The sequence below is a fragment of the Eurypyga helias genome, unplaced genomic scaffold, assembly GCF_000690775.1.
Source record: "Eurypyga helias isolate BGI_N326 unplaced genomic scaffold, ASM69077v1 scaffold8510, whole genome shotgun sequence".
NCBI lineage: Eukaryota > Metazoa > Chordata > Aves > Eurypygiformes > Eurypygidae > Eurypyga > Eurypyga helias.
Genome location: NW_010225096.1, coordinates 1 through 24,464, shown reverse-complemented (window position 1 = coordinate 24,464; position 24,464 = coordinate 1). Strand labels below are relative to the sequence as shown.

Below are 24,464 nucleotides of genomic sequence, written 5' to 3'. Positions count from 1 at the left end.
GTAGGCCCCTTCAGGTACTGGAAGGTGCTATAAGGTCTCCCCGGAGCCTTCTCTTCTCCAGGCTGAACAAGCCCAACTCTCTCAGCCTGTCCCCATAGCAGAGGTGCTCCAACCCTTTGAGCATCTTCGTGGCATCCTCTGGACTCGCTCCAATTGGTCTATATCCTGGTCTATATCCTTATGTTGGGGGCTCCACAGCTGGACACAGTACTCCAGGTCGGGCCTCACAAGAACCGAGGGGGAGAATCACCTTCTGGTCACACTTCTCCTGATACAGCCCCGGATACGGTTGGCTTTCTGGGCTGCCAGTGCACGTTCAGCTTTTCATCCACCAGTAGTCCCAAGTCTTTCTCCTCAGAGCTGCTTTCTATCCATTCTCCACCCAGCCTGTACTTGTGCTTGGGATTGCCTCGACTTAGGTGCAGGACCTTGCACTTGGCCTTGTTGAACTCCATGAGGTTGGCAGTGGCCCACCTCTCCAGCCTGTCCAGGTCCCTCTGGATGGCATCCCTTCCCTCCAGCATGTCCACCACACCACACAGCTTGGTGTCGTCGGCAAACTTGCTGAGGGTGCACTCAATGCTGTCATCCATGTCACTGACAAAGATGTTAAACAGTACAGGTCCCAACACCGACCACTGAGGAACACCGCTCATTACTGGTCTCCACTCAGACATTGAGCCATTGACCACCACTCTCTGAGTGTGACCAGCCAGCCAGTTCTCTATCCATTGAGCAGTCCATCTGTCAAATCCATGTCTCTCCAGTTTCGAGACAAGGATGTCATGTGAGACAGTATCAATGGCAACATACAGAAGCCAAGTAACTTTGCTCATGCCTTTGTATGCATAATTATTTATCAGAATGCATCAACTCGTCAATAACCCAGTTTCAGTCTTGCAAGCAGGAGTTTAATGCTTCCTCTTAAAACACAGAGTACACGGAAGGAAGACAAAGGACGATAGTCCTGCAGCTGCAAAACTGGAGAAGTAGGACATTTTATTTCATAATATAAAGAGGAGTAAGAGAAAACCCCTCAAGGAATTAAACACTTAAAGGAAAGATCAGGAAAGGGCTAAGACCAGATTTGAGGGATCAGGCCAGAAGTGAAAGCCACTCCAAGAGGAATCCATAGCATGAGACCAATAATTAATGATGGTATTCCAACATTATAAGTCCATCCTTTCTTCAAGTTATGATAGGGACAAATGAATCCAGGTAAGAGTCTGGTCAACCTGCCATGCTGAATGTAGAACTGACACTGGCACTCTTCAGTAAATCAGCACTGGTGCATTAGAAGTCAGTGCCAAGGAGGGACAGGACTGAAAATCCTAACTTCTGCTTGCAGAGATGATAATTGCACAGACTGCATCATTCCTGTCCTCAGTCTGAGGAACCACATCCCTCAGAGACAAGGCAGTGCTGAATAGGCAAGGCTTTTTATCTGCAAAACCCACATTAAATTCCACAAAGGAACAGGACATCTGAAGAATTCAGCAAGAGCTCTCTGGAACAGCATTTAAGCTGGACTGCTTCACACTAGGGCAAATAACAGTGTTCCTATAGTGATAAAGCTGATCTCATTGGTAAGAATGCAAATGTTCATCTGAATGACAAAGCTTTGAGAAAACCTGCCTCCAGGTTCCATGCTGGCTTCACAGGCTTTCTAAAAACAACGTTCTGTTGGTTCTCTTGTACCTAAGTCTTAAAAGAACTAAAAATACACCATCTGAGTGTAAGAACACTAAGAACCCTAACCCTGCCTTAGATAAGAACTTTACACAGGAAGTAAAAACACTGCTGTCATAGCCAGGGGGATACGATCACTTCTAACACCAACTCTGAAAAGCCTCTCCAAAGTCAAACCCAAAGAACAGAAGAGACATTTGAAAGTGACTGGAAAGCTTTATTACTGAACAGAAGAGCAACAACAGACTTCCGTATCTCCAGGGTGGTGTTACTGTATTAATTCTGCTTCACTTCAGCATGTCCAACCCGAGAGGTAACTAAAGAATGCTCAAGCTATGCAAAGAAAAATTCTGATCAATAGGACACATGTTGACAAAGGCAAAAGATCACCCCTGATGAACAGAGGTACCCTTGGATGCTTTGTTCCCCTCCTCTTTGATAGTGTTAAGGATGTTCCTACTGGTACAGCTACAGCAAAACAGAAAAATTCACACCCATTTCTGGGTACGAAATATATACCCTGTAAATACATATGGAAGAGCACTGAAAGAAACCAGGTTTTTGTCTTGCAAAAAAGTAAGAGCAGTAGTCACTTTCAGTTCCTCCAGAAGGCAATGCCTTTAAATTTGCTCATTTACCAATAAATCATTAGTAGAGAAGATTCTACATCTCTAGAATATAGTTTAACAATCATCAAATTGTTTAAGTGTCAAATGTGACCCAACATCATGACACTAAAACTGTAGGCATACCACACACTTACAGTCAGCACCACTCATGAACCAAGCCTAAATTTAGTAGATTAAAGCAGCCACCAGAAACCCCATTTTCTGAATATAGGTTAAACAATTTAAAGATGTGAACGTGTTACCAAATGGTTGCCTGACTGTAAGAAAATGTATTCTTGTGAAGACTAAGGTAGAAAAGTTGTACATTTGAAAGAAAAGGAACACAGAAAACTTGCTGGCTATTAAAAAAAAAATCCTGACTTGCTGTAAGAAAAAGAGCTTGACATCCAAAAGAGTTTTCTTACCTAAATCATTTTGGCTAAACGAAAAAGATGAGAGGAAATCTAAGGTAAAATCACAGAACTGTGTTCTTTAGAAGGAAAATGTGAAGGTTAGACAGTCCAGAGCCTTCTGATTGCTCAGGGCCTTGTCCAACTCAGTTCTGAGCATCTCCAATCATGGAGATCTCACAATCACTAGACAACCTATGCCAGTGTTCGATCACCCACACAGATACATTTCTTGAGATCCAACCAGAATTTCCCAAGTTACAATTTGCAGCTGTTGTCTCTCATCTCAGCTCTATGCACCTCCAAGAAAAGCCAGGCTCCCCCTGCTTTAAGCTGTTGGAGATGGTGGTAAGACACACCCCACTCCCACAGGCTGAAGAAACCCAGTTCTCAGCCTTTACCCAGATGTCATTTGCTTCACCCCCTGAGCATCTTGGGGTCCCTCACTCCAGGATGTCAGATTTTACAAGTTAGTCATCTGACAGCAGAGAAATGGCTTCTCCTCCAGAAAGGACTTACATAGCTAAGTGATTACCCAATTAGCTCTTAAAAAATGCAAAACAATATTCTGCTAACAGCAATAAATGTTGTAGAAGGCTCAAAGTGTCACACTACCCCTCCATCTAATTAACACTGGCTCACTGAAAATCACTGTAAATATGAGGCTATTTCACTCGGTATTTTGGACCCCACCCAATCACTCGATTAAGCTGAAAATAGCTTATTGGGTAAAAAAAAAAAAAGTATGATGAAAGTAAGGGTTTATACAGAAACCTGCTTGGTATCGTGGATCCCTTCCAGTTACTGGCTATGGCCATTTGTTAGTAGTCCACACAGAACTATGAGGTCATTCAACTTTGTTCCTCTAAGTCAGATACATGACAAAAACCCTCACATACCATTTTCCATATAAACAACTTTCCATAAGTGCTGTAAGAATGTGATATAATAGAGTATTAGGAGAAATTCAAGTAACTAACGAACTGCTGTATATGACAAGGTAATCTGTATAGTCACATGTGGTGTACCACATGGAAAAGTCTGAATCCTCCCCTTAAGCTTTAGGGCAGATCTTTCAATATTAATCTTTTTCCTGAGAAGGGAATGAGTTTAGGGATTTTTTTGTTGCTGCTTGGTTTTGTTATTACTGCATGGAATAGGCACTGACCTGGTCAGACCAACCCCATCCCTAATGACCTCTTCCATCTTTTAAGGAAGAATCCAAAAAGGCCAGGAAGATAAGAGTTCGGTGTCTCAGCATGTGCTACAGCTCTATGACGACCAGATGTCTGAGCAGGTACTCCAGGATATTAAGATCTAGTGTTTTAAACAACTCTACATATTTACTTTGAAATATATTTCTTCAGCTCGTATCTTGGATTATAAGGGCACTACTGAGTTGATTATAATCACTTTAAAAGCCCAGCGTGAAAGTAGTATGTATTTCACATACTGCCTAGTGGCCACATTCTTTGGGAAATCACTACACTAATTTGGGTCTATACGTAAAAAAAATGTAGACCAGTTAAACACATACATGCTTTACAGAAATCAATTTCTTCTGCTAACATATTTGAAGAGCCATGAACTCCCTGGATAGAAATAGCAAACTGAGTCTACTAAACAGACCAACAGTTGTGCTATATGCTTCTGTCACATGTGATAAGGAAAAGGAGCTATTCAGATTTTTGTAGTACTTACGGCATAAAATTACCTCAAATTAAAAGAAAAAAAGCATTGAATAGTTTAAACTATTCACGAGCATGCTTTTGAGGAGTCATTTACACTCCTACTGTAAACAGTATTCTGACAACATTTAGTACACATCATTGTAAACAGAGGTCAGATCTTACCTCTTCCTGTATCCCACTGGTAGTAGTTAATTTACTTCCATCAGTAACTGTTATAATTATTGCTGGCTCCAGAAAAAAAGGGTTTCGTCCCTAAGGGGGGGAAAAAAAGCAATCTCATTTCAAATGCTGTAGCAAATTCATAAGCTTCTGTTCAGTCATTAAACAGCCACTGATACCCACTGACAAAACAATGAGGCCTAAGGTATTTATGCTCATGTACTATATAGTACAGTTCTACAGGTTTGAGTCTTTTTGCAGTTAGGCCATGTAAAGCTGGGCATTTAAAATACTTGTATTCAATAAATGCCTACAAAAACATGGCAAAAATGGTTAACATAAGACTCTAAGAATCATATGTACTGCAGTATTCTGACAAACTAACAGCTGTTTAGAGGAGCAAATGTCTCTTCAAATCAGAGATACTCCTCCCTTGTTCCAGGGTTGATTTTATGCATAATTGAATCACTGTGTGACCAACTAAAGCATTTGCATAGTACCTTGTGATCACGATCCTCAGGTTGAGAACTAATACTCCATGTATTAAGGTAAACTGACATGAATAGTACCAGTTACATTTTGATCAAAGTGGTTCAACCATGCACGCAAGACTTACTTCAGAAACAAAAATGTGAAAAACAAATGGTTCATATAGAAAGTTTATCTAAGATACAAACATATACAAGGAAAGACACATTCTGTGATCCCACCAAGACATTCAACTAGTTTAGCTGTAACAAACCAAGCAAAAAAAAAAAAAAAATCACTTGTTTTGCTATTGGCCCTTCCTTTTCTTACTGCCAGTATGCTAGGAGCTTTCTGTCCCTCCTGAAAAAGAGGATCCCAACATAATCCACGCACATGTCAACTCCAAGCCCAGGTAACACGTTCCACTCTAGCTAGGGTTAAAGATGGACTGGATAAAAGCCACATCAAGCTTTTTTTTAGTGGGTCCTACTCGCATTCTGTTGCCAAGCTTAAGGACTCATTTTTCTTCTTCAGAAAACAATTAAAAAAATTCAACTAGACCCACAAGCTTGTTTTTCTAAGCAGAACTAGGTATCTCATCAATGCTTATAATTTGCTCTACAAATATGGAAAGAACCGTATTAATTAGAGAACCAATAGGTTGTAAGAAAAACACCTTTGAAATCCATTTTTTTAGAACCTACTTCATATAAAGGATCATATACTGATTGTGTGTTTAGAACATAAATAACAACTTGGAAATACATTTGGTAAGGAATGTCCAGTTTCAAGTGGCAACACAACATTTACACTCATTTTACTATATGCCATCAGAAAAATTAAGAAGTCATTTGCTCAGTATTTTCTCAGTATTTTTGCTCAGTATTTTTTTATATATAAACCTTACTGAAAATCCTAAGATTTTCTTTTGAAGTAGCATATTATTACTACAGACAAAAAACATGCAAAAATAAAATTGAACAGTGAAGATCAATCCCTCTCATGAAAGCTAAGCTAGTTCATAATTCAATTCAAACAATTACTTGACAGAATTTAAGGACTCTCAAAATACACTCCATTTTAATTAAAATAATTTCCTAGAAATATTTAGCTTTATTTAATTCTGAAGAACAGTTATGGTATGGTATTCTGCCAACTAGTAGTTCACCCCAACTGCAAAACATCAGCTGGAAGCTAATTACGTTGCACTGAAATAATATTGAAAGCAGGGTTTCTAACTACAGGAAAAGGATATTGCTCTCATGAATACTGAACATAAAAATACTTTAATCCTATTGCTAATAGATGATTATAAAAATAAATTGACAATTGATAAAAATAGGATTTTAGATTTAGAATGTCATAAGCTATGCTCTTTAGGTCAATATTCTAGTCCAAAGTGAAATTTAAATATTAAAAATTCAGTCTCTGACAACTCCTACTATCCAGATATCCTCATTATCTTAAACACATGTGTACCTCAACTATAATCTTACTTAATTTTACTCATCTAAAATTTAAGCCTTAAATTTAAACACTCTGGGCTCAGAATGATTATGAAAGTACCAGGAAGGAAATGAGATTCTAAGCTTCATTGGTCCCACGAAAAAATGTCTGAGAGAAATGACTTCATCCTCAGTCTATCATAATTTCACAAGCATTTTACCTGTACTGACATATTAAGTAAAGAATCAACTCATATACCATGACATTTACCACAGCAAGGATCTCTTTTTACCACAAGAACAATAGTCAGAGTACTGAACTTATAGTCAGAGTACTGAACAATAGTCAGAGTACTGAACTTACAGTCAGAGTAACAACTGGCTTGAGAATCTCTGACCCCGAAGACAGAGTAACTCATATTTCCACACATATCATCTGCAGGGTAACTGTGGAAACACTAGCAGTGCACTGTTGCAGAATACTTCACACCTCCTTAAGCACTAAGGGAAAGTTTCCCCTTGCAATCTCTTCTCCACTAGCTAGATGTGAAGATGCAGCAGTCTTGAGCTCATCAACTCATCAATACAGCTATAAATATTAGCCTTTCTAGAAAGGATTTTTGAAATCAAGTCACAGAGTACACAATTCACCACAGAATTAAAGACAAGTGAACAGAGTTGAGTTCACTTAGCTGCACTTAGGTTCACAGCTCCATGCAATTTAGAAGCATGAAATGAGGATCTATGTTCCACCTAAAGCAGCAGAAATATAATAGAATATATCAAGGAAGATTTTCAGAGAAAAATGCCTATTATTGAGGTTATTTTGGACTAAAAATTTCCATGTCATTAATTCTCAAAGACCACCACCGACCATTCTAGCCCTACTCCTCACCTTAGCTAGATGAAGGCATACCAAACCAGTATTAAGCCAGGTATTCCTGAAAAAAAACCTTCTTATTTAGATAAGCTCTCAAAACTCAGATGTTTTAGTAAATTTGGCAAAATGAAATTCCAAAAGACTTACTAAGTTTAAATTAACTGGAGCCGTTGTGTCAATTACTGGTTTAGAACTTCAAGGCCAGGCTGGATGAGGCTTTGAGCAACCTGGTCTAGTGGAAGGTGTCCCTGCCCATGGCAGGGGGGTTGGAATCAGATGGTCTTTAAGGTCCCTTCCAACCCAAACTATCCTATAGTTCTGTGAACTTTATTTCAATCTAATAAAATTATTTTCTACTGCTCTTTCTTTAGAAATATACTATTAAAATAAAACACTACAAATATATGCATCTTAGAAATACCATATTCTTCAAAATACAGAGCAACACCATTGACTGTGAATTCACGTGAGACCAGCACAGCTCACTTACTGTATTTACACAGTAGAACAGTCAGTGACAGAGCACACATTTGGCAGGTACAGTGAAACACACCGGAAATCAGCTCAGCATACCAAGGTGTAAGCAATAAGCCTGTTGACAACTTAGTCTAACAATTAATCGTCATGAAGTTTTGTTCATTTCAAAAGCAAAAATAATCCAGCACCTAATCTTAGTATCATCTTACATTCCCACACAGGAAAGTCAAAGATAGAAAGCGTGCTTCCCCGAGTTCTTTAAATAAGTAGGGTAAAGATCAGCTCAGCCTCAGCACCAATACCTTGGGAAGCATAAGGGCAGCACTCACAATTTAAGGTAGCATTATATAGGTCTGTTCTAAGAAGTAAAGATACTTCTGTTCTTGTGTCATCTCTGTTCAGACACATTATAACACCACAGATAGTGGATAAGTATTTCATAGTCTAGAAACTCAACTGCTATATATAAACTGTGGCACTTTGAGTCCCAATCTACTACTCAGGCTACACTAAATTGAAAAGCATTTTCACATTTTATTCTAAACTCTTATTTTCAAATAGATTTGCTTATAAAGAAATATTTTAGAAAAACTAAATATTACTTATTTTGCTAGCTGAAAATTCAGTGGCAACTAACTCCCACGGGGACTTTAAATAAGTAGGTCATGTAGGCTAATTACATCATGTAGGCAAACTGGCTCATGTAGTATCGTTTTCAGTCCAAGTAACTGCTAGAGTCATCTGACTGCAAATTCTTTTCAATAATAGGCTTTTCCCTCTGCATGTTCCTAGCAGTGGGGAAAAAAGTACTAAGGAAGGAGCACCTAAGGTTGTAAAGGCTGATCATTCTGATCAACAACCGAGTACTGCAACATGGTGCAAGAGGATTTTTTTCACTCACCTACAATCTACATTTTCAAGAACAAGTACATACCAAGGAAGGGGAAAAAAAATCCAACCCAAACAACAAACCACCAAAAAACACACACATCTTTTTGGAAGGAAGTTATTTAAAAATCAGTTTCAATGCAAGGACAATCTTTCAAGTTTGCTAGGCTAACGAGGAACAAGCAAGAGATTTAAAACCCTAAAACTAAGTTATCTGTTACGCAACACACATTCTTTTGAACAATCTGACAGCTTCATGACTATTTGTTCCAAATAACAACTCCATTACATTGGCTGCATCTTCAGCGCCCCCTGAAGCAGTTCTGTGCTTAGATAATATAAAACAAATACGGAGCTGTGAGCACCGCTGAGCTCCGCACCGTGCTCACGCAGAGTCACGCTAAGGGGCGCAGCCAACCTGCTCAATGTCCCGAGAGGAAGCCTCAGATCCAGCCAGAAGTGTATCAAGTTATCAAGAGACATTATTGTCTGGTGAAGACTCTCAAAACTAAGAATTCCCTTTCATTGGCAAGTAAGCTTAGCAACGGGTTTCAGCATGACTGATTAATACATTCATGGAATTATTTTTTCCTTTCAAACCATACAGGTAAAGCAATTCAAGAGCTATTATGACCTTAAGATGTGGAAGTATACAGCATTATACATGCAGTAAGAGAAAGTTGATTTGAGACTACCGTTATCTCAATGCACACATTTTAAATATTAATTTCAGAGTCAGAAGTGTTGAAAGACTTACATAGCTGAAGTAGAAACATGACTAAAATAATGCCAAGTCAGACACTAAAAATGATATGTTCAACAAGCAACTACTATAAAAAGAAGTAAGTATTTAGTAGTACAAAAGCTTCATGCCCAAGAAAGGCTAGAAGTTGAAAATAAACGTAAGCTGAAAAGAAGTCCATATTTTTAACAGAACACATTACTAATCACTGGAAAAAAAAAAAAACAAAACTCATTTTGAGATCATGATTAAATGTCAAAAAGGTATGTTTTCATTTCAGCAAATTACAAAATTTAACTGAGTTGTATTACATTACCTCAGCAGAGCCTTTTTGTTTTCAGAATCATCAGCCCTAACTGCCAGTAAACTTAGTCATCTGACCAGGAAATACAAAAGCGCACTATCATTTTTTTTGATTCAATCAGGTTTTTTCAGAATTCAAAAGGTCAAGATTCTCATCAATGCTGAGAATCTGTGAGCCCCCATTGTTTAAAAACAATAGTTTAAAATTAAAATAAAATCTAAAAGTCATCATGATGACAAAATTATTAGCTTTAAAGCTTTTTTTCTTTTTTTGTAACTGATAACAGCTTTAAAAATACCAAAACACTGAGCCTGAATTTCAACAAATTAAAACAGATGGTGTAAATCCATCATAGTTTTCACTTTTTGTATCTTAGGAACTTCAGCTATGCTTTAGTAAAACCATGAAATGTCTAAAACATTTAATTTAGCATTTATTACTCTCCCCTTCATTGCTCAAGGCAGAACACCATCAGTCAAGTATACAGAGGTATTTAACAGCTGGTCTTTGCTTTGACAGTCAGCTACATAAGAACTGTAGCATCTTGTCCAACTTCTTACTTGTCCCACTTGCATTTTCAGCAATGTTCACTATCTTCTATTATCCCTGCAGAGCCAATCAATACAGTTGTGAAGACCTGTAAGTGGGTGGACTTGCCACTAGGTTAATGGCTGGACTCAAAGATTTTAAAGGTCTCTTCCAGCCTATAAGATTCTATGATTCTACAACTTATAGAATCAATTGTACTTTATGCATTCATGCAGCTGTTTCCCAAGTCCCACACATGGTTGAATAGTCTGGCATTATAGCAGTATTTTAGTGAATTCATAATTGGCAATAACTCTCCACAAAAACTACTGTGTTTTTAAGATCCTTTCAAATGTACGTACGCAGGCACCATAATCATGCACACACACATATGTACACACTGTAGCACTCAGGAATGAATATGCTTTCTACTTCAGTAGATTAGTAAATTCTTTCCTTCTACTTGATAAGATGCAAAATGTCTTTAAATGGAAGCTTTCCCAGATGAAGCTATGCTGCATTATCACCTAATTAATATTTAGCACAAACACACTATGAAACTCTGATCTACCAGAATGCAAAGAAGAATACTCGAGAGGGGAAAAGAGCAAGAAGGGCAGTCGGTTTCTACCACAACATTAGCTTTGATAAAACTGACTTCTCACAGGCTATGCCCCAAGAGCTCCATGATTCTGTGGCCAGACTGAAAAGTACAGCACCTCTGAACCGTATCATGGTGTTACCCATGTGACTAAACCTGCATGATAAAGACAGCTTTGGAACCACATTTAAGTTTATTTGATACGGCTGTTTAAAACTAGAAACTGCCCCCATGGATGGGAACCACTTCAGTGTCACAGAGACTTCCGCAATTTCAGCCTGAATAAGTAAGAGCTGAACATCATAGTGGAATTCCGTATGGAATCAAGATCTTTCACAAGCCAGGCTTCACACACAAAGAAACTTGCTAACTCATCTCGGTTTTGCTGTCCGTAAGATTTTGATAATTCCCTTGATGCTGTTGATTATTCGATAATGCAGTGTTGCAGCAGTAGCAATTCTGTCTTACTAGTAAGGATCAGATATTGGTACAGCGGTTGTATTTCAAGATCACTTTCAGAAACCTCAGAAGAAAGTTCAATGAAAGTTCCACTAACCAATTTGAGTTTTACACAGGATATAAGTGTTTTGAACTCTGTTAGAAAGTTTTCAAGTAAGAAAAATATTTAATATAAAGCAGCTCTCTCCCTCAATGCCTGATCAATGGCAAAGATTAGACAGCAGATCGGTCACAGATTGCAATCTTACAAAATAACCTAATGAAACACTATTCCAGGAATTACACTACCACCAAGAAAAAAAGCCCAATCCTTTTCTGAAAGAGCTGTAGGACAGCTGTGAGATTCTTAACATTAACTCTAGTCCACAAACATCTGCAGTACGCACATACATATCAAAACACTGACAGCTCTTTGCTCTCCCTGCAACATCCAAGATGGGAGGACTTACACTCTACCTCCCCTTCATACAAGGCGGTTGGGAATACTACCTCACCTTCAAAGACAGGTTTTTAGAACACAAGTAAATTAATCACCTGTTAAAGGTAATTTGAAAGTCCCTTACTACACCCAAAAGAGAGGTCCACATCTTGTGGGAAAAGTGGCTGCTTTCAGAAATGCAGATGATAGTAACAGGTTTTAGAAGTTCAAACAGTAGTCCCTCATAGCTCCAAGCACCAGATCTTTAAGATCTAGCTCCTCTGTATATGAAACAGTATACATGGGATGGGTAAAAACACCAAGTCTCTTCAACTGAGGGATGAAGGAAAGAGAGGTTTAACAAATGCTGAAGGAGTCTTCACCAAGCCCATGACAATAACTATGCACCCTGAAAACACCAACTCTCAACATTTCCACTCTCACAAATTAGGACTCACATGGTTTTCACTGTAGTTTTACTCCCATAAAAGGGACTTCTATAAATTGATGTTTGGCCAAAACAGCAGATCAGAGAATACCTCACCTATGCAAACTTTCACTTTTACTTTGTAATTGGAAAACTAGCCAGCAGAGGGGGCACAAGTTAATAAAATCTATCCTTGTGGGAGGTGATTGAGTAACGAGATAAACGTGAGGCATGATCTGTTTAAATACTATCTCCAAATAAATAGGAACAGATAAATACTTCTTTTCTGTAACCGTGTATACCTGAAAAACCCTAGATGATTGTATAAGCACAAATAAAAAGTAATCAGTCCCTGAACTGCAGTCTCTTGATCAAACTCTGTTTAATCCAACAGTTAGTTCATGGTTTCTGACACCAGGGATAGCACATATCATTCCCCTTCTTCCTTTTTTGCTGTCAATTGCCCATCCTTTGGAAGGCTCATCCACAAACATTCAACTGTACTACACACACACACACACCATTTGAAGCTAAAAGACCATATGCTATCTATCGAAGATGATTCTATCTTCTGGAGAAGACTTTATAAGCAGAGTTTTAAGAAAGTGTCCTAGAATTTACAAAGGTCTGAACTCATGCTTCCATTAACTCTCCATCTTTTCCCCAAGGAAATGGAAAATGCTGTTCAAACAGTCATGATTTCTCCTGCACTCATTCACACTCTGAAAGTCAGGGTTTGGAGTAAGGATGTCTGCCACAAAAGTCCTTTCCTCCATGAGGTGAGGAGACTCCGAGCCCTGAATTCAGCTACATACAGCTATCATTCCCTATAGGCTACAGAAAGGTTATTGTAGGCGAAGGAATTTTTCATGTCCTAGACAATTCTTTAGTTAACTACATTTCAAACACCTAAGAGCTACCTCAATGTCCAAGACATGCACTAATCACAGTTTCTTACTTGGAATGTCTTTGGAGGATTACAAGGTAGTTACAGGGGTTTTGCTCCATCCCTTACTGGCACTACAGATTAGCAGCAGGTGAAATGATTTTTGCACACGCAATTAGGACATTGAGTTGGTAGCACGACTGAAGATTTCCATGTTTCAGGTGACTAGAACAAATGAGTTGCAGGTTTAAACAAAAGAAATATGAAACAGCTAGCAAAAGGTTTTCGAAGCAGAACACAAGCACAACAGCAGACTTTTCCTAAAGCCAAGCCAGAAATTAAACTCCTCAGCACAGCAGTTACAGAATACAAGAACAAAGGGAACACTCTTGGAACAACAGCTATCTCCATAACACAGGCTGTACAAGTTCCACTTCAGAAAAGGAAATACAGAGCATTTAGGAAAATAGGTGGGATTAAAAAGTCATTTGCTCCTAAGTATTTTTTTAAAAATCTTAAAAAACAAACAAACAAAAAAACCCCAAACATTTATGGCTTCAATTAACTACTGAAGCTCCAAATGTATATCATCTTATACTTGTCCTGCCTAGCCTGGAAGCCCTACAGCAAAAATCAAAGATCTAGTCAGATATCACTTACTATAATTACAAATACTACAGGCACAAAACAGCCCTCTGAACTGCATAAGAAAAAAAGACACCAAACTCAGTTAAAAAAAAAAAATTTCCTAGAAATATATTTAAGCATATCAGCTGCTTCACTTAAGCTTGTAAGTCTGCATTCTACAGGCAATGATTTCATTGCCTATCCATTTTGAAACACATGACAAAAATTCTCTGTGCTTAGTTTCATTTTTATAACTTTACACAATCTGGGTTCCCAAGTCTGGCACCGACTGTACTGCTTAAAGACTAATTGTGCAACTTCAATCATTTTGGAATTCTACTCGAAAAGTTTTTGCCAAGAACAAAACCCAAACTAAGGGCACGAAAACCAAAAAGCAACCCAAAGCAGCTTGAAAAGGAGATTCGATGAAACAAATTATCATTTTGGAATACAAAATCTCCATATTGAATAATGCACATGTGAAGACAGTAGGGATGTGTGTCAAAGAAGCATTTTTAGACTATGTCCATAGTGAACAATAAGACTGATGAATACATGGTAAGATTTCATCAAACTTAAAATCTCAAGATACACTGATGTCTTCATTGTCTAAATCACAGAATTCCCAATATTACTAAGTCACAGAGTTTCAAAAATGCCAGTTTAATATAAAGGTTTGTCCTGTTTCTTTCAAGTAAGAACAAATTTAATTGAGTTCTAAATAACAAATTATGTAAGTGATAACTTCTTGATTAACTTCTAAGTGCTCCAATTTAGATGAGGTCCTTCGTAAGTTTCAAAAACAATTCAGTGCTTGAATCTTTCACAATTACCTGACACTCTCAAATAAACCCCAAACCACTGACAAAAGAAAAAACCCAAAGAGTGGACTTCATATATGATGCATTACAGCAAGTAACTAAACAGTGAAGAACAGGACTGAAATGAAGAACAAAAAGCCATTAATATTTGAAACATGTAAACACTGATATTAGGTACATGATTAACCCAAAAAGGGAAGAATTTTAACTTTTCCTTACATTAAGTTAATTGAAACATAAGCAGCAAAGGAACTGCCATCATAACTTGTATCTTACTTGTAAGGTAATGGAAACTGTCACGTAAAAAAAAGATGCACCTTATCAGTTACAGATTAGTAAATTAATCACTACTGGAATAATCTGAAACGGAATACATCAACCAACAAAACCTGGCAGTTTCCAAAGTTATTTGACTGAATACAGTAAATGCAAGCTGCTAAAAATAGGCTATATTTGAGCTTTTATAAACTTAAAAAGAAAAACCTAAAATAACCAGCTGTACCAAACATAACTAAAATCAGCCCCAAAGAATCTGGGTTTAAAGATGATTTTGGTCATATTTCCTAAAATTATTTCTGAATGTTTTATTCCAAAAATAACTGACCTTGTCAAGCCCTGGATCTAGTCCCTAATTACTGCAGCCTTTCTGCCTCACAAGTGTGACTTTACATAGCTAGTCCTGGCTCAGTCAGTGCAATTCCCAGTGCTAAGCCAGGCCTCTGTTCTCCATATACTGGAGAACTGTGATGAATCTCACTGTTGTCAGCACACTAGGGAAAACATACACACAAAAAACACCAAGGGGAAAAGTCAGAGTTGTATACAAAATTCTCCCCACCTTTTGAGGTGTTATAAACCCAGTGTACTGATAAGATGACTGCAAGTAGCTAATTGACTCATGAACATTGAGCAATTCTAAGTGGCCCAAGACTCCCCCACAACTCCCTCTGGAGTTTATCACCACTACAGCAGGAGCAACTTAGCTGCTTTGGAAAAGATTCTGAACCACTACAGTTCACAGTCCAGCTTATTAAGGATCTGAATCAATCACTGATTTATTTTACTACATGAAGTCACACTCACAACTTGAGGCAAGTGTGGCACAGCTATGAGCACGAGAGGCCATAAATTCAGCAGCAGAGCAGGCAGCTAGGCTGGGTATGTCTTACTTATAGATGCATTCAATCAAGTCAGCATTCTGGGATTCAAAGCCCTGGGTGGGGGGACAGGGTGTGTATTGGAAGAAAGAGATGCCCACTTTCTCATATTCTGTATGCTGAGCATCAGAAAATAATGTCAGAGTCCTAAACTGATTCCAACATCAACTATTCTAGATTTGGTCAATGCAGATATTTGGCTCAAGGAGACATTGACAAAATGCCTCAAACATTATGGGATGAAATCAAGATTAACACCCTGCTCTCCACAAGCAATAGCAATTACATGCAGATAGAAAAAAACTCAAATTAAAGGAAATGGGAGTGGCTACACTGCGCAGACACCAAATGTGATTATTCAGGTGAAAGTTCCCTAGCCAAGTCAACAACAGGACATTAAGCATTAGTTTCAGTATGTATGTCCCTGGACCACTGTCAAAACCCCATACTAGAGACCTCATCTGCACCACAGTTCCTGCTTGATCAGCCTTACAAAAGACCTTCAGTGTTAAAGGCATGGAATGGTGTTAAACTCTTCTTTATCTGCTATTCTAGTTACCTACCCCTGCAGTGCTGCAAGATCCACACTTACCACCTGTATTAGAATAACTAGAGTAGGTTTGGATTTTGACAAATCCACTTGTCCGCTCACACAACCCGAAGTCTTTGTCTATTCAGTGTCCCGCTCACAGTCATTCAAGGTTCCTAAGGTTAGTATCGTACCTGGCAGCCAGAAACTTCTTACCTGTCTATTTTAATTCAGTTATAGGCACTAACCTGGTATCCACACTGGAAAAACTTAGGCTTAAATCTATAGTGGACTGCAGATATAATAAGCTAGGGCAAATCAATTAACAGCAGCAGATATATTCTCTCTAGAACGATAACAAGAGGTGCTTAAATAACAGATACTTGATTTCTCAATCTAAGACTGAAACTGCCTATACAATATATTTTTGAAAAATCTAGTCTATTAGGGGCCAACTTTATGATACCAGAGTGATTAAAAATACATCACTTCCCTTTTTTTAAAAAAATAAAATAAACAGGCAATAATAAAGAACCCAAAATCCTGTTTGCTGTCAATATTCAGAATTATTCTACTAAAAATATGCTGATAGAAAATATTTCATGAACATGTGCTCTCTTTTGCACACATCATAGAAATATACTACAGGATCATCAGAAATCTCTTATGGCTCACAGGCTCATCCACTTAAAAAAATCAAGGATCTTTTAATACATACGAAAGAGTTATCCCAAGTACACATATAACCATTATCTCCCATCTGCAGTACTGATTTTTCTTTGAACGAGACTGGTCCACACTTTAGGCAATTAAAATTAGCACCATAATCACACAATGCAAATTCTGATAAGAGTTCTGTATTAGCTAGGTACTAAGGCTCACAAATTACATGGAATTCTAATCTGTTGCATAAATAACAGGTGAAAACAACTTCAAAAAACAGTCAGACAATATGATGCTAAAAATCACAACATGAAGTTGAAATACTACTACATTTTTTAAGAGGGAAATGCATATATGGGAATATTCTGTGAACTAAAGGACTGTGTTGTCAAAGTACAAAATGTGCTCCAAGAAAAAGAAGCAATAGCAAGCAAGACTCAAGCAACACAATCACAGTTTCAACTGAGCCTCAGCTGAATTAAAATTCAGACATACACAAATAACAGTTCTCCCCTTCAAGCTTCAGAGATATAGACTGTCTACAAAAGAAAACCAAGACTGAATTTAACTATTCAGTAAGAAAAGTGAAAACAAGCTTAAAGAGAATAAACAGAACCATGAAGACACTGGGGCAAAAAAAACCAAACCCACACACACTTGTGCTTCACAAGATAACCAGACTCCTGGCTATTTATCTATATGTATTTGCTTTGTGTCCGTGACAATTGGCTGTGATGAAGTGCAAATACATTTCAGAAAGATAACAATACTTCAACAATGGGACACGTACCCTTAAGCACCCTAATAAGAAAGCTAGTACATCCAAGGAGTCTATAATGACCTGAGACAATTGAACTGTTCCAAATAGAAAGTCAAGCCAAAAGATAAAGTGTTGGTACTCCTAACTGCCCTATGACTTTTTCTTGTGACTTTTTAGTGAATCCAGGAATATCAACCAGCCATGTATCGGTATCATCTGCTTAAGCTTTAGCAGCACGAACGTGCCCACCTGACCCTTAAAAATCAAAGCCACTATGAACATGTTATGGCACTGCCCCTTCCAAATCATATATGTTGGAATACTGGGCGCTTAAAGATTCAAAGTGGTCAAGGCATATTTGGTATTCAGAACACGAGGAAGGATCTCACTTCTTTCTGCTAATGAAACATATTGATGAGATCATTTTCATTAGAAAAAGTAAAGGACTCTGTGCAAGCTTGTTTTAGCTTCTAGATTCTTCTTTAAAAATATACTGGATTGGAACTAGACGAGATCTAAGAACACTTAAGTCCGGTGTGATTATTATTGAGACTTTCAGTGAGCTTAGTTGCTCTGAGAAGGCTAAGAGGCATACAGTTCCACCTCTCATCATGAAAAAACACTTGCAACAATGCCTGCCTTAGTCTCATTAAAGGATACTCATAATAACAAAACTGCCTAAAAATTACAAATATTTCAAGAGCGGACAAAATGGCATGTTTAAAAGTTACAACCTAAAAAGTATAAGTTAGAAGCATTATGCTTATTTTTGTCATGCAGGAGGTGAGAACGGCCGACTTTCACCAGCACTTCACATAAAGATCTTGGATGTTAACAGGCATATAAGTTTACATTAAAACCATTCCCATGCCACAGAAAACAGGAGACTGCAAGAAATCCTTATATGTATTTCTGCCATTATCATGCTTAAGCTTGTTGTTTTCTACTGTGTGAAATTCTCACATTTGGTTGTGTTGGGGAAGGGGGGAAGGGGTGGGAAGAGAATGGAAGAGCTGCTCTAGAAGTGCAAACCCCTACCTCTACCAACAGGAGAAGCAAACTGCCTGTGTAACCATGCCAGCATGACAAAGCAGGAAATGCTGACCTAAACTTTGGTTCCAAATTTGGATGCACTCTACATGCAGGCCATTCCAGTGCAGCTTTTATGACCCCAGAACGCCAAGACAAAAGTCATGCTCAAAGGATTTTGACTGCTGAAAGCAAGGAAATCCAGTAACAATCCTCAAAAAACAATTGGAAAAAACCACTGCTCAACAACTGGAAGAAAACAGCACATATCACTGCAAAAGCATAATGTATGAAATGTTAGGGGACAATATTTCATGTGTGATTGTTGTGAGTTTTTTAAGTTCAGCAGATCTTAGACACAGATGGGCACATAAGCAAGGAGTCAGTCTACAATGCGTGACTTAAAACCAAAGCTGTCGCGTGCCTACAAGCACAATTTGACTTGATCTCCTGGATATACTATTTACATGTATTTGGAATACTATAGTATTTAAGCCACTATGGCAAAACATGCTGATCTCCACAGACCAACACTAAGTTTTACTGTAAGAACACATCAGCGATGCTGCTATTGTAGCTACAAGTCTAAATATATATTCAGAGATAGAGTAGCAGGTAATCTAAGACTGGATTGTTTGGTGGTCATACATGGTATGACTACAACTCCTAGGAAAACAAACGTGGTGTTTAAAAACAATGCCAGTATACGCAGGGCACCTTCCAATTTCCAGGTCAGAAATAGGTCTTTCCAGCCCCTAGCATATTTTTAAGTTCCCAAAATGGTCTTAATCAGTTGAATTCCATTTGGATTTTACTTAGTCTCAAAATTTTAGTTATGTTTTTGTACATACGTGAAATGCACTGCAGAAAAAAAAAAGGCTTTCACCAGTGTGCACACAGCCTGGTAAGACATCAAAACAACGTTTCTCCTATTAGTCTAAATCCACAGAGCACCTTATTCACCATTGTGAATGAAAAATACCTATCCAAGGCCACTTGGATTACAGAAGTGTTTTCTGTTTGAAAACAACTAATTTATCATGTGCTTTTGTTACATCAAATTTGTTTAGAAGTCGAACTCATGTCTAAGCCAGTTTTACCGTATCAATAATAATTACGATGCTGAAGAATATGTGCAAGAGACTCTAGCGAGATAAAAGGCTCATAAAAAGCTTATGTTATGGAAAAGCACTGTTTCTAATGGCAATAATAAAACAAAATTTCACCCTGAAAAAACTTGGAAAAATACCTTGATATATCAACTCAGCCACTTTGAAATCCACTCAGATAAGTACATTTTATCCTCTCAAACCTCATTCTACGCAATACTGCTGAAAAAAAAAATAGCAAGATACCTTCATTATGCAAATAACAGGCAAGGTAAAACACAGCACCAGAAAATCAGTGCTTTAGCAATTTCAAACATCTGTCAGATTCACATTTTGGTAGTGCTGGGTTGGTCCTCTGCATGTGAGTATCGCAACACCATTGACACATGCTTTACCTACCTTAGGTTCAGAACACAGTCCTAGAAACTTTGTTACAAACTACAAATAACTGTAGTACATAGATGGTTCAATTCAACCATTTGTTTACATTTTTACTGTATTATAACAACAGCTACTTTTTCACGTTTTCTGTTTCCACAAGAAGAGAAACACATCTGTCAGTATTTAACCCTTCCATTGTCTTTAACAAGCTGCACAACTGCCTCACTCGAAACCACACAGCTGAATTGTGACTACACGTGCACCGCTGAACAAGCCATAGCTGTAAGGTTTAACAGGCTATTGCAACAGGAGAGAAAATTTGCTAGTAAAAGACGTGGTATTTCACACTGCCTGAAACAATGGAGAAGTTGAACAGGTGGAAAATATGACAAAGAGGAGTGAATTAGCTAAACGCAAACTGTGTTAATGAAGTACAGTGTTTTGTGTGATATGACACTGAGCCCTTACTGAACTTAATGTGTTTAAATTGCCTTCTTCCTGAAGGCACCCAAATCCTGTATTTTTTCCCTAAGCTTTCTATAAAAAGGCAGAAGGTGGAGGACCACGCTTTTTTTTTTTTTTTTAGGAATGCTAAAAGCCACTACGCTATCATAATCAGCACAAAGATGCTTATTGGGGGGAATTAACTATTATTGGACTCGAGCAATGTAAGACAGAATTTATCAAACTGCAAGTGCTGGAAGAACTAAAGGAATAGTCACCTTCAAATACACATACTTCCCAAAATCTTTTGTTGTTGACAAAAGCCTTCGCAAAAACATGGACCTAACAACCCCAGGTAAGACAAAGGGTTTATAAAGCCATACCATAGCACTAACATCAGAAACAGCTTATGAAAAAAAAAAAAAAAGTCTTCCAGGTTCTTGACAATCTAAGTGCGTTGGCAGTGTACCTTTAAGATCTGAGTGTGAGATACTGTGATCAGCTAATACAGCTGTACACTTGGTAGCTCAATCTTCTCGGGCAACTGAGTCAGTACTTATTTACTGAAAAAGTACTATGATAAATACTTGTTATTTAAAAAAAAAAAAAGCATTAATGTTGCAAGAAAATATGAAGCAGGAGATTTTCCTCAATTTCAGAATGACCATTCAGCCATCGCTCTTCTTCAGGAAGTCAGCTGATGGAGAACTCTGGTCTACTTTGAAAGAAACCAAGTATAGTGAGTCACACTGTCATTTAAACAAACAGTTCATACTCAGCAGAGGGACAAGACATCATACCGTTGGATGACATAACCAGACCATCCCACCAAGCCTGTATCATGTCTTGTCATTTGTACATATAATAATAAAAACCTGGTTTACAATTCATACAAGTGAAACAAGTGGATCTTAATAAGAATCTTAGAAGCCTGTCAATACACAAAAAAACAAGCATGATAATCAAAAGATGTTAAGCCAGAGAAGTTTCCCAGAGAAAACCTTAATAAAAGTTTGGATTTAATACTTCACGTAATCTAAATGTTGCATTTTATGTAAAATCATCTTCTACTGCCACTCTAAGATAACCACTCTTGAAACATATGTCTGCTATATTTTATGATATTAATATTTGCCGCTGCTTTAAAAAAAAAAAAGTAAATCAGCACTTCATGTTCTGTGTGAAAACTACTTCAAATGCAACCGAGCATTCTGATCACTTCTATTACCCTGAATTTGTAAGTTTCTCATACCATGTATGCTTAAAGACCCCTTTATCTTGAGCAAACTTTAGGCAGTAGACACAAACAATGGGAAGTTGACAGGCTCACACAGTGCTGCAAGGCCAATGTGAAGTTGAGGAAAGGTAACTGCCCTGGATTTCACCCTGCCATGTGCTGAAGGACCAGTTAAGTGCTCCAGAATTTGATCCAATTTATGAAAAAATGCTACTTTGATTAGCACAGCCAAAATGGGAACCTGTGACTTAAGCAGCAGATGACCTGGCACTTGCAATATATTCATCTATTTTTGCAGACACTAAAGAGTTAGAATTTCTGTTTAGTCACCTGACTGCACATGTGAGCTCCTCTTCAACAGCCACCTCCACGTAGGGAATAGAGCAAAAAGACATGCATAAGCCAGGGTGGGTTCAAGCCCAGACAAAGACTTGTAACCAAAACAGATCAGACCAAAAAAAAGTCATTGCTCCACGGACAAAAGAGCAGCTATTTGCACTAAGGAACATTACTAGAGAGTCAAAACAGTCATGACAACTCAACTGACCACTTGATTTGAGTAGCTGAGCACAGCTGGTTCTCAAAGCAAATTACTTGACATGGGTTTAATTAGAATATTATAAATATCAGTAGCAATGGGAAAGAGCAAGTATTTCTTGTGTGTGCCTACAGTGGTTAAGTGTTCAAAAATCTTCGTATAGCTCATGTAACTAAACAAAAACATCAGAAAATGGGAAAGATTAGCACACAGATGTATAGAGGACAGCAGATGGTAATAGACAACTCAATAACCATGTGTGGAATTAGCACTTTTTTTTTTTTTTTTAAGTTTCTTCACTTAACTGGCATTTTAAAAATGTTTAGTTAGGCTCACTTGATCACCTAGTGGCAAAGCCATACAATCCAACATGAAAGAGAAATTTCCTTCCCAAACAAGCATGGCATGTTATCGCATAGACTGGAAAGGGAAGGAGGGGAAAGGGGACTTATTTTCACAACCACATTCCCATGTTAAATACCAAGAGCAGTAACTAATCCTCAGAAAGCAGAGGAAGCATTCCATGACAACAAACAAAAAGGGGGGATCCAAGTTAGTACCTCCTACATGAAATATACATGATATACTTTGCCCAATACTAACAATGTCCTTTATGTGAAACCAACACAGGATTTGATCCAGTGCCAGAAAGAACTGGGTATGCTTCCAAAAGCACATGTTTAACCTGGAGTTACTGTCTTTTAGCAACTCATACTACTGAGTAAGAGAATGCTGGCCCTCCCTGGAAAGAAGTCTCTCTTTAAAGGGACAGCTGCAGTATAGACATTACAGAAGTGCAGCTTCTCAAGGCTCTGATAAAAGGCAGGTTTATAAAAATACAGGTATGCAGAGAAATATTGTAGTCAACTCATCGGAAAGAAAATGTTTTGAAAAGGTTGTGCCCCATTCAGTACTTCTGGACATGCAGTGTGGTTAAAAAAAAGGCTCATCACCCAAACTGTACTTCGTTGATTATACAGCACTGTGTAGAGAAAGCAAAACTTTCATGACCTCACCAGCTAAGGTTCTGAAACATAGACTTGATACAAAAAAAGGACAAGGTTAACAGAGAAGGTCAACTTGGAGGCTACATCACAGTTTAAAAAATGAGGAATAACTGAAGGTAAAAAAGCAAAATAAAGTTGGGCACCATACTACAGTGACTGCATTTCCTCAAACTACGAGCTCTGCTTACTTCTGAAGAAGCCCCCATAATGAGGATTTCATGAATATGCCACGTTGGACAACTACTTGTCTCTGGGAAGTTGGTGTTTTACCATTTTTCCACCTATTAACAGTCAACCTACCTGCCCATAGTTGTCTATGCCAGTTACTAATCTATTTAAATTTAATAAATCAAAAGCTGTTCTTAGGGACTGGCCAAGAGTCGTAAGTCCTTCAGCTTGAAGGTTTTTCAGTTCATTCATAAACGTTGCATGGTTTTCCTTCCAGCCAGCCTGAAAAGAGAAACGTGAGAAGACTTATTCTCCAGATATGAGATTTGTTTTCCTGTTTGGCTACAAAGTGCCTTCCTTGCTGCATTCTGCTCGTTACAAATGCTAACAAAACACCTAGGAAGTTACTAATGCTTAGTGTTGCTCTGAAATGCCTGGAATCATGTTCCAAAAAGCCGGGAAATGTGTAGGTTAGAGCTCGCCGTCCGTCAAATGAAGATTTTTGATTTGTTCCACAGGTCAAATTTCTGTGAAGTCACTGATGCACAAGCCTTACAGCTATTTACACCGCTCTCCCCCAGCCCTTTCTAGATTCGACTGCGCTGCGAAGCAACCTCCAACAGGTTCACAGTCCTGTGTCATGTAGACCCACCGCCCACTTCTCCCCCGGACGGGAGGGGGGTGGGGGATAAGGGAAGTCCCGTCCCCTTCCGAGTCCGGACTCTCCGGGCTGCAATCGGTCCTTCCCCCGGCTCGCCCCTTCCAAGCTGAACTCTCCTTGGAGTTGCTGTCACTTCTCCCAACTTGAATAAATATCCCCCACAGTTCATTGCTGCTCACACACACACCACACAGGGAAAAAAACGTCGGCCATGTTGATGTCAGCGCCGCCGCCGCCGGAGCCCGTGTGTGCC

The 24,464-nt window shown here is 38.3% G+C and overlaps 1 protein-coding gene across 1 annotated transcript in view; it reads right to left on the bottom strand.

The window, feature by feature from the left end:
- INTS6 (integrator complex subunit 6) overlaps positions 1-23,838 on the bottom strand; it is a 47,161-nt gene extending 23,323 nt beyond the window's left edge. The window contains exons 1-2 of the mRNA XM_010148104.1: positions 23,683-23,838; positions 4,561-4,650 (exon numbers count right to left, since the gene is read on the bottom strand). Coding sequence (XP_010146406.1) covers positions 4,561-4,650; positions 23,683-23,802 — 210 coding nt within the window. The 5' untranslated portion in view covers positions 23,803-23,838. The remainder of the gene's footprint in view (positions 1-4,560; positions 4,651-23,682) is intronic.
- Positions 23,839-24,464: the final 626 nt, after the last annotated feature.